The following is a 10,910-nucleotide window of genomic DNA, read 5'->3' as shown; positions in this document are numbered from 1 at the left end:
TTAATAAAACTTATTTTTTATTTATACTAAAATATAATTTATATTAAACATAAAAATAGAGAAATAACTTAAATAATAAACTTTTTAATTAGGCTTTAAGGTCTTATAGTGAAATAGGCTTTTAAAGCCTTATAGTGATAGATAAGCCTTATAGTTAAATATGCTTTAAGGCCGATTTAGCCTATTTAAAAATAAATAAAATTGAGTATTTAATGACTTTAATATAAAATAGGCCTGTAAATAGGCTTTCAGGCCAGTCCAGGCTTTTAAATAGGCCAGGCCAGACCAAAAAAATAGGCCTATGAAAGGCCATAGGCTAGGCTTAGGCTTGCTAAAATTTTCGTAGTCCAGGCTCAGGCCTATCAAAGCCTGGCCTGGCCTATTCCCAACCCTAGAAGCAAGGATGTCTGGGAAAGATATGTAGATAATCAGTATCCCCGCGCGATGATTTTTTTTCCACTGCAGGGTTGAGGCACAGTTGACAACTACAGAAACTATCTAGATGCGCTGGATTTGACGAGGGTTGTCATGGCCCCATATGATGTGCACCGTCAGTTTGAGCGGGTCAGCCTTTACTCTGGATGGCTGAGATGCGGAGAGCGCATGGTGAGATATCTACCGGAGAGGGTGCTTCGCCAGTTTGGGTGGGTTCAGACCATACCGAGACATCTTCTTCAGAGTGCACCTGTTGATGTTAACTTGGCGCAGATCACAAACCGCTTTCAGCGTGCACTTGATTATGCGCTGACACCTCAGGAGTTGGTAGAGACTGTAGTTCAAGGTGTGGAGGCAGCAGATGGATACATCGAGTGGTTTTACCAGGTGTCTCATCCACGCATGATTCTTCCAAACATGCCGGTACCGGTACCGAGGCCACCAGAGCGTGAGCTCCTTGATGCGCGAGCTGCTCAAGATGATGGAGACCTTGCGTACTTACAGCTTAGTGGAAGGATGACCTGCATCAAAGACCACATCTATGCTGTGATGAGAAGCGGTCTGGTGCCGAAAGGGACTGAGGAATGACAACATTTGGAGGATGCGTTGAGAGAGGTGCATGAAGTGCCAAAATACACGAATAAATCCGGAATAAATATTCCGGAATGAGTTCGGATTATATAATCCGGACTAGGGGTATTTTGGGAAAAAAATAGGGCGCGCGAGGAAAGACATAGGGTGGGAAAAGTAATACTCAAATGTTTCTTTGTATAGGGTGAGTCGAGGGTGAACATTGTAAACAAATAAGGTGAACCCCTTTATTTGATTGTTATAGCCCCATCATGATTGTTATAGCCGGTCTTAAAATTATGGTTGAGCTTAACTCAATCCTACAAAATCGGGTTGTAAAGTAAGTATTGTTTTCCATTTATAAACACATATTCATGCTATATTTTTTCCGTTGTTAGACTCTTTAACATGATGAATAAGAATATTTAAAAATAAATAAATTGAAGTAGGAAGAAATTATTACTAATTAAGATAATACTAACGACCATTTTATATCCTTTTAGATAGAATTTGAACTCCAGTCTTTTTAACTTACAAAATCAAACTCTTACCAACATCTCATAAACTAACCAAACATATTTAATAAAAAATAAATGCAATAGAAAATCTATCTTTTTTTGTGTGAATTTTACACCACACCTAACAAGAGCTTGAACAAAGAGGCATAATGCAGTAGACACAATGAAGGCCATTGTGAGCATGCAAGATACAATCCTTGGCAGCACATGGTGTTTCGGTTTGAAGGTCTTCTTGTATGCAATTTGGAGAGCCACACACACCCCATGGAGGAGGAAGAAGCACATTGAATCCCAACATGGTACTATTTTATTCTATATGTTTTAATTTCATCTTCATGTGTATCTATTAATTTACATGTAGTTAAAATATGATTTATTTTAATCTATTTATGTGTAATTCATTAAGATATTCGTCCCGTACCGGTATGTAGTGGTGGATTTTATTTGTTGATACCGTGCATACGGAATTTTGATCATCCTTAATTATATGTCTGACTCGGGCAATACCGGATAGATACACTAGTTTAATATAAAAAACACAATTTTTTTTTTATTTGGTCATGTAGCCTAATGACTAGAAATCACCTTTTTCAAGATGAATAAGTGGGGTGATTCGAACCCCGACCCATGCATATAACAATGCATGTCTCTGCCAACTAAACTATGTTCACGAAGACTAAAAAACGCAAATTCTAAATCAAAGTTATTTATTTAAACTTCTTAAATATGTATAAATTTGCACGTAATAGAAAAACTCATTAAGTAATTAGACTTCTAAACATACTTTCTACATCATAGCCCAATTCCAACCTTGCCCTTTACTCAAGGGTTCCTCTTAAAAAAATTGAGAATCTATTCCTCTCTCCAATTATGATATGGCAAGATCCATTATTAAGAAAAAAATATCTGACCGACCGACCATCCATAATTCATTCATTTTTTACTTACAAATCTTAATATATTCATTACTTGATACAGATTTCAAGAAGAATATGATACAAAACAAAACAAAAATGACTTAGAATTTGATTAGTTTCAAACCTAAATTGGATCATTTTAGATTAAGGATGGGATTTAGCAATTGGTTTCGACAAAATTTCACAGATCCTTTTCTCTTGGTTCTCAGAGGGTACTATACTATATTTATCAATTCTATAAGCTTTATTATTTTGTTCTCTCATTTTTAATATTTGTCTCTAAAGTTTTTCATTTAATTATATTTAGTAACATTTTTAATCTAAAGTTCTTTATTTTTGTTCAGTGGTGCTGAACCGAAGCAGTTATCTTTCTCTGCTGCACTTGGGATTACACTTGGAATATTTCCTATTTGTGGTAACTTTCTTGCTTTCGTAATTTACCTTTATTGAGGGTATTTTTGTAATTTACATACTTTGTTTTGAGTAAAGTTATTTTTACCGAGATTACTGGTTAGTGGTTAAGTTAATTATTTTTCTCCTGGTTTGAACACAAGTCCTTAAAACATGGATCCTTTTTGAGTTTAACTCTTCACTCAAACCAGTTGAATTATCTTACTCTTAAAATGTCAGTTTTTTATTTTTGCATATGCTATGAGGTAGGCTATCCATATGTATTTAGCGAGTATGAGTTAGAAGTCACACATCTGTTAAAATGGTAGAGGTTGAACACTTTATAAGTAAGAAGACCATAAGCCTATTGTAAGGTTTTAAATAAAAGTGTGGCGAGTATGGTTGCTTTTGCCTAATGTGGGTGGTCCCCCGGGCTTCCCTCGTGACCCAACAGTCTTAACTAGTTTCGGATGGTCAATTTGGATGTGGGTATTGAAGTTGTCTTGGAGTCCTACATTGACAAGGTTTCCGGGCTGGGCTGTCGGATGTATATATGTGGTTGGGCATGTTCATCCTTTGAGTTAACTTGATAATGAGATCTAAGCCCATTTAACATGGTATCAGAGCCAGGTTAAGGCTGATTATGTAAGAATTGGTCGCAAGACCCACGCTAGACACGAAGGTGGGTAGGTGAGTAGATGGTTAGCAGTTTAAGGTAGTTGTTAGTTGGAAAAATCAGTTAAGTTTGTCAGTAGATAGTTAGTTTGTTGATTGCTAGCGAGTTTGTTGATTCTCTGCCAACTTTATATGGAGCATTTCATGTATTGATTTACAATCCTTTATCAATCAATTAATATGAATCCTAAGGACTTTTTTCGTTCTATCAAATAATCAAGCTTATTTTTCATACGAGATGAATTTTCATCTCTTTGATCATGTGCGAAACAATAAGTGTAGACAATGTTTTGACATTCAATGGTATAAATTGTTTCAAAATTGAGGGACGAATGTATTTTTTTCAACTTGGTCCCTGAAATGTAGGTTATTGTGCAGCATATGAAGGTTCCGTCATGAAAGAAGTTCTTGGCAAGGAAAATGACAGATTATTGTATCTTTTATAAGTAATCTGCTGAACCTATGAAATATATTGTAGGAGGTAGTCCTTGGTAATGCTTTGCCAGACTTGTTCCGTGGTTTTATGTTTTAATTTGGCCCATCTTTTTGTTCTTGGTCCTTCTTTATGAGATTTTCTCTCTTTGATGTGAACGTGATGACCTATCCGATATGAATTATATGTAAAAATAAAGTCTGTTTTAAAAAGTGCTTTTGAAACAGGTGTCACTGTGTTCCTCTGCGGTATTGCCATAGCGATGCTTGAATCGCGTATTAACGCTCCCATCATATTGCTTGCAAACGGCATTGCTACTCCCATAGAGTTGAGGTAACCTGCTTCACACACTCTGCATCTTTATGTCTGTGTTGTGAAATAACGGATAATGGAATTTTAACAAAATGATATCGTTCTGCGGTACGCAATTTTAATAGAAAGTGTTGTCAAATAACACTTTAACACAAGTTTAAGTCCTAATTGAAATATCTATTTGGCGTATTTCAGTTTGATTGTACCATTTCTGCGCTTCGGTGAATTTATCTCTGGCTCACCTCATTTCTCTTTAACATCTGATGCTTTAAAGAAAGTTCTTACTGGTCAAGCTTCAACTGAACTCCTACTAAGCATTGCCAATGCGGTAGGTAGCTCATGCCATAAAACCATATATGTGATTTGATTCTTCTGAATTAGGAGTTTACTAAATATATATATGAAAGTAAAGTATCAACTGTTTATGTACACATATTTTCATGATAAATCTGTGTACTCTTTAACAATAGGGTTGATTTGAGTGGATATTCACTCCGATCCTTACCAAACGAATCTAAGTTTTACTCTTAGAAGGCGTCCCTGTTAAGAGGTTGTAAATTGTAAAATCCAACGAGTTCATTCTCGTGCATCAATGCAATTGAACTGGAGATTAGTCACAATGGATAAAAATGGCAGGTTTACAAGCTAGCACACCCTTGATAAAACAAGCATTAATATTTATCATTTACTATGAATATGCATATACTAAGTATTTTAAGGGACTAAATTGCACAGATTGTTTCTGTTTTACCTTTTATGTTAGATAGACTCACCTGATGTTCTGTAGAGATAATAATCAAAATTAATCAAAATAATTGTTTTCATTGTTTGCTGAAATGCACCATCATTGGCTAGTATTTTATCTTCTCTCTTTCGCAATGACTCGTTTAAAAGTATATTTCTCCTTGGTAACTAGTAAAACTAACATAAATTTATTGAAGCACTAATATGAATGAGTAAAAATACGATTGCTATAGTGGACAGTTATTCTAAAACCAGTCAGTTATCGTACTGTTTCTTGTTTCTTAAACAAATACTAAGAGTGTGTTTGGATGGGGGAATGTTTTGAGGGAATGTAATGTTTAGAGGGAATTCAACTACTTTAAGGTGAATTCTATAGAATTCACCTTAAAGTAGTTGAATTCCCTCAAACATTACATTCCCTCAAAACATTCCCCCATCCAAACACACTAACAGTTTTTGGTGCATACAGTATCTATACATATACACTTGTCTTTTTGCTTGAATCTACGCTTTACCTTCTATGAGATTTTTCGCTTCCATTTCAATGTTTAGCTTCCCCGCCTAGTGGGATATTGCTAGGTTGTCATTGTTGTTCCGTTACAATCATTTGAAATGATTTCTTTATCTTTTTTTTCCGTTCAGCTATTAGGTTGGCTAGCCGCTTCACCTTTTATTTTGGCAAGTCTTTACCTAACGTTGATACCATGCTTCAAACTTCTGGTTAACAAACTCAACAGTCCTCCTTCAAGTCCAAAGATGCCTCTCCAACCGCGCCCTGAAGTTGGGTTGAGGGTAAGGGATATCTGACTGAGATTCACTTCATCGGCGCTCATCGAGAGTGATCAGTCATTCACACGTTATCTTGTTGAGTTGTTTCTGACTGAAACAACATATATAGATATACAAAAAGACTAGTCAATTTACTGACAATGTAAAAAGTTATACACATGCATTCGATATGGACCAGTCACTCTTATGTGGTTTGATTTATTTGAAGATGTACAAATCTGTCTCATGTACAAAGACCCTTGAGGGTTCACAGTTCAATTATATTTTAGTTTTGCTAATGTTTTCTCCATCATCACATATCTATAAAATCATACGTGTTTATAGAAATATACTTTCAGACGACATAAAATTTCAGGTTTTTTTGTTCAATATGTACATCCAAAGTCATTGGGGGGTAAGGATAATTCTTCCCTCTAGTTTTGCTCTATAGTCAATAGTCAGTAAATATTATGTCACTAGGATTATATTATGTCACTAATTACATGTTAAAAATGCTTATCAGATCCATTCAGCAGAAAAATTGTCACAGTCTTATTTCTTGCATCAAAACCTCAGACACCAGGATGCTGATATTTGATTTTGCTCCAGATTTTATTTTTCCTAGAAATCTTATTTTAATATTCTGAAAGAGGATTTTTACCTCCTAAAATGTTACATGAAATTCCTTTTTGAAGAAAAAATATATCAACTATAAAATGAAAGTAAATAATGTTGATAGCTTTCTAAGGTACAAGGATCTGCTTGTTACAACTTTTCTTATATCATATTTTTCAAAATGGGCACTTTTAGAATATCTGAAGGGAAAAAAAAAACATAAAACTACTTAAAATGGAAAGCTGTTTTGAGTAGCTTCCGTTAAAAATCATGTTTAATATCTAAATTGCAAAATAACTTCAATCCTTTAACAACTTTTTTTTTCTTTAAGTTCTCCAAAAGATGATCAAGTGACATCAACCCTTTATGTATCCTTCAACTTCATAGAAAATTTTAAATTACATGTCGATAACTGATGCATAACTGTCACGGAAGTACAATGCTACAATGTAAAGAACCATAAGGAAAAAAAAGTCCATGATCTTGTTTCCAATCAGCACAGGGATACATCAAAGATTTCGGCGTGGTGGTGATGTTGATGGTTTGATCCAATCCTCCATGGCATTACCAATTTTCTCACCAAACCAAGTTCTTGCACCCCAACTGAACAAAAATATCTATTGAATCAAACATTTACCAGAAGGAATCTCTCATATCTTCATGTTCCTAGTGATTGTTTCACCCATTTCGCTCTTCAACTTCAACGCGGTGAGCATTGATCGAAGCTTCTCCAGAGACATTTTGAATGACACTGGTTTCAAGATGTCTAGTTGATCTTGAGTCAGAGAATTCCATGGCTAGCGTTTCTTCATTTCTTTGTTGCATCTCCATTTCTTCATTGCTTGTGGCCTCCATCAGAGAGTTTCACTTGTCAGTATATATCTGCCATGCATGATCAATGATCTAAACAACACTACATTTAACTCTAACACAAAACATATAAAAATTGAATATAATATGGTTTCTATTGTCAACAATTAATCAATTATGTCTACATATAGTGATCAATACATGTGCTCAGTAGCAACTTGCAAACATTCCATGACCAATTATGTAATCTCGAAATCATTGAATAAACAATCATTTTGGTCATTAAATGTGTGAGACGCGATCATGATAATCATTGAGTGTATCAAAATTACAAAAACATACTTAAAAGCTTATTTCATTAATCAGTTTGATCATCAAAATGTGTCTTTCGTAAGTTAGTTTGGTCCTCACTCACTTCGGGACCAAAATTACCATTTACTCTAAAATCATTATATATGTTGGAATGAGTGTTGAACAAAAGACTAATAGAGTTATCAATACATATTTGTGGAAATTAATCTCATTTACCTGCATTTCGGATATTTCTGTCGAAGATTTCGCAGTAGTTAGTAGGGACAAACGGCAAAGTGGGCAGGTACTGTGGCTGGAAAGCCAAAGATCAATGCAGCTCATGTGAAATGTATGGCCGCATGCAGGTATCTGTTGAAGTCTGTCTTCTGGTTGGTAGTCCAAAAGACATACTGAGCATCTGCAACAATCTTTTGGATGAGGAAAGCGAAAGATAACACAGGTTTTGACTGAATCAACGAAACAAAGAAACAAAAACAGAGCAAAAGACTATAAATTTAGAGTATCAGCAAGATCAAGTTTTATGAATCCAATTTAAGGGGATATTTGGATTGACTTATTTGATCTTATCTACGAACATAAACACTGGTGAGACTATTTGGGAGAGCTTATGGAAACAACGTATAACATGTCCATACGTCAGTTGCTTTCAGCTTATTTTCATAAGGCATCCAAAATAGCATATATGAAAACAACTTATAGTTTATATGAAAAAAGTTTTGTTTTGTATTATCTTTTTCTGTTGAAATAGCATATACATAAGAACTTACATAAGCACTTATGATATAAGCGCTTATTAACATGTTTATCCAAACAGGACCTAAATATCAATGCACAACATACAACCTAAGTAAGCTCATAAGAAGTTTTTAACAAAATTTTAACTTATTTCCTGCTATTAGTGCATGTCAACAAACGAATATCAAGACATGTTTTCTGAGTCAGGCATCTTTTACTAAGAATTAGGACCTAAAGCATATAACATCTACAAGTTTACAACATTAACTCTTGACTATATCAAGAGAAACCAAAGAAGTCAAATTGGTAAACATCTCTAGAAATTAGTTTTCTTCTAGTGTCAGTATCCTTAGCCCTAAATGTGCATAAGTGTTTAGACGAATTTCTCAAATAACTTCTGATATCTGCATAAATTATTTGCAGAAGCTTATTAGAATAACTCAGAGAAACAATTTATACAGAACTTATGCACAATTCAAACTAACTTTTTTGTAAATTTAGAAACAACTTATGCACAAGCTCTCATATGATAAATTGCTTATCGAATAAACTTTTAGTTCAGTTGTATCGGAAAAAATGAACTTTTAGTTAAGTAATTTTTCACAAACACTCCTACGCCCACAACAAAAGATTCTATCACACACATTCTTTGATATCCTTCTAAAATTTTCCACACTATTGTTCAAAACCGGATGAAAAGAGTATTTGTAGCATTTGTGTCATTGTTAGTTCAATTTCAGGCAGGATTAAAAACAGTTACAAAAGTGAAATCATGAAAAGGACAATGGCTATTAAACTGAACTACTTACTGTGTATCTTTGACAGAGAAGCTTTCATTGTACACAATAATAGGCAACATCTCTCTCAATTCTTTCTTCAATCCCAAATCAGACTGTGAAAAAAGAATAGAACTAAAGAAAGTTAAAAGAAGTCAACCTTAACTTAACCCCAGTGGATTATCAGATTATCCCATGTAGCACGACTGGAACTATCTTGAACACGCTCCGCGTACAAGTTCCGACTAGTTCCTTTAGAGTTAGGTAAATGTAATTTACTTCCTCAATGCGTTGAGCTTCAGCACAATGGTTTTCTCAACATTTGAATGAAGCATCATTTCCTCGCTCTAAATTCTCACTCATAAATCTATGTCTACTATTCTAAAAGAAATTTTTCCCTAATGACATTTCCCAAAATTTCACCCCTACGTTACTCGTCATTCTTTTAGAACCAATTTGCTCTATTAAACATGATACTTCAGATTGAAAATGTGTTCAATTTATGTGCATTTAATCAATTTCCATTTTCTCATACTATTACTCTTAGAATTTGAGTTGAGTTTAACTCAATCCATTCAAAACCGACTTCTAAGGTGAGTATCGTCTCCATTTCTAAACTTATGCTAGAACATTGTCTAATCTAATACAATATGGAACTCCTAACAAACCTGTCACGCCTATGACTGCACATCTAGAGTGGGACCAATCTTCGATAAGCTATATATCATATTAAAATTTGGGTTGGACCTCGTTAAAGAGTCCCACATCGGTTGACAGATGGTAGAAATACATGTTTATAACTGGGAGCAATCCTTTAAGTTGGTTTTGTGGGCTGCACTAGGCCCAACCGCAATGTTAAAGATGGGGTCATTACTTTTCCCACACTATAGTCTCTAGTTTCTTGCATGCCCTATTTGGATTTTAAAATCCGAAATGTCTCAACGTGTTTTTGAAGGTTTTTATGGGGTGTTTATGTCGTTCAGATTCTATAATCCGAACTGCATAGGGTGCACGAGAAACTCATGGGAAAAGAAACGGTCCTAGCAATCCCAATCTGCTAGCTTTGTTTCATCCAACGTAGGACTTTTAACAATTAAGCGTGCTTATGTGTGTTGTGTCGAATATCAGTTTGTGTCTGTTGGTCCTTCATAGTTACATTTTCTAAGGTATCTTTGCTACATAAGTAAATGAAGAACAAGAACATGTAAATATTCATATGTTATTACAACAAGTAGTGTATTAAGCTAAGGATTACTTACAGTGGAGGTGGCATTGTTGTTATGATGATGTTGTAAAACAGAAACAGACCTCATCCTAATAGAAGACCAATCAACTCTTCTTGGTCTCAAATAAAAAACATAAAATAGAAAGAGAAGAATCAAAGTGAAGAAAATTGGTACAGAGAATATAAAAGCTCTGTACAGCTTCAGTTCAGCTACTCCAGAAGCATCAGATCTGTTACTGGAACAACAACCTTGAGATTGAGACATTATCACTAGTTTCCATATAGCTCAGTATTGTTCTTGTATGAAGTGAACTAAATTAACACATTCATAACAAGTTTAAGGTTGAAGTTGAAGTCATTTCACGACATTGGATGCGTGTGAGTGTATACCGACAACAAATAAAATAAGAATTACTTATATTTTGTTTGAAATTATAGCACCGCACAAGTTTTGGTCTCAAACGGTAGCAATCCTTGTCTCCATTTTAAATGTTCTTTTTGTTATTTTTTCTATGTCTTAACTTATTTGTTCTTTTTATAATATTAATTCATGCGATATATATATATATTTTTTTTTTCAACCCAGTTATATCATACTTGAAAAATGTCAAACAGAGTTAGATGAGGAAGAGTGAGTAATGGTGTTGACTTTGTTTGACATTTTTCTCTATTTTT

The 10,910-nt window shown here is 34.4% G+C and overlaps 3 protein-coding genes across 5 annotated transcripts; 2 read left to right on the top strand and 1 right to left on the bottom strand.

The window, feature by feature from the left end:
- Positions 1 to 528: 528 nt before the first annotated feature.
- Positions 529 to 1,023, top strand: LOC146927445 (uncharacterized). Its single transcript, XM_085707079.1, has one exon. It carries the CDS (start codon positions 529 to 531, stop codon positions 1,021 to 1,023), a length of 495 nt encoding a protein of 164 aa, XP_085563205.1.
- A 1,291-nt stretch (positions 1,024 to 2,314) lies between these two features.
- Positions 2,315 to 6,061, top strand: LOC146927444 (uncharacterized). The gene is made up of 5 exons (XM_085700715.1): positions 2,315 to 2,652; positions 2,785 to 2,855; positions 4,166 to 4,271; positions 4,446 to 4,578; positions 5,637 to 6,061. The coding sequence occupies exons 1-5, from the start codon at positions 2,591 to 2,593 to the stop codon at positions 5,799 to 5,801; spliced, it is 537 nt and encodes a 178-aa protein (XP_085556841.1). The 5' UTR covers positions 2,315 to 2,590; the 3' UTR covers positions 5,802 to 6,061.
- A 614-nt stretch (positions 6,062 to 6,675) lies between these two features.
- LOC146927443 (RING-H2 finger protein ATL7-like) lies at positions 6,676 to 10,694 on the bottom strand. 3 transcript variants are annotated; one of them, XM_085700713.1, is made up of 4 exons: positions 10,270 to 10,694; positions 9,044 to 9,126; positions 7,716 to 7,896; positions 6,676 to 7,280 (listed from the first exon to the last, which is right to left on the bottom strand). In XM_085700713.1, the coding sequence occupies exons 1-4, from the start codon at positions 10,498 to 10,500 to the stop codon at positions 7,242 to 7,244; spliced, it is 534 nt and encodes a 177-aa protein (XP_085556839.1). In that variant the 5' UTR covers positions 10,501 to 10,694; the 3' UTR covers positions 6,676 to 7,241. The 3 variants fall into 3 exon arrangements, with proteins under 3 accessions (XP_085556839.1, XP_085556840.1, XP_085556838.1); XM_085700714.1 differs by having other exon boundaries at positions 6,676 to 7,259; XM_085700712.1 differs by having other exon boundaries at positions 6,676 to 7,226.
- Between the last annotated feature and the right edge of the window lie 216 nt (positions 10,695 to 10,910).

The sequence above is a fragment of the Medicago sativa genome, chromosome 4 (genome assembly GCF_051527215.1).
Source record: "Medicago sativa cultivar Bolivia chromosome 4, Bolivia_mono, whole genome shotgun sequence".
Classification (NCBI taxonomy): Eukaryota; Viridiplantae; Streptophyta; class Magnoliopsida; order Fabales; family Fabaceae; genus Medicago; species Medicago sativa.
Note: the sequence above shows the minus strand (reverse complement) of the source record. Positions and strands in the feature narration are given on the sequence as shown.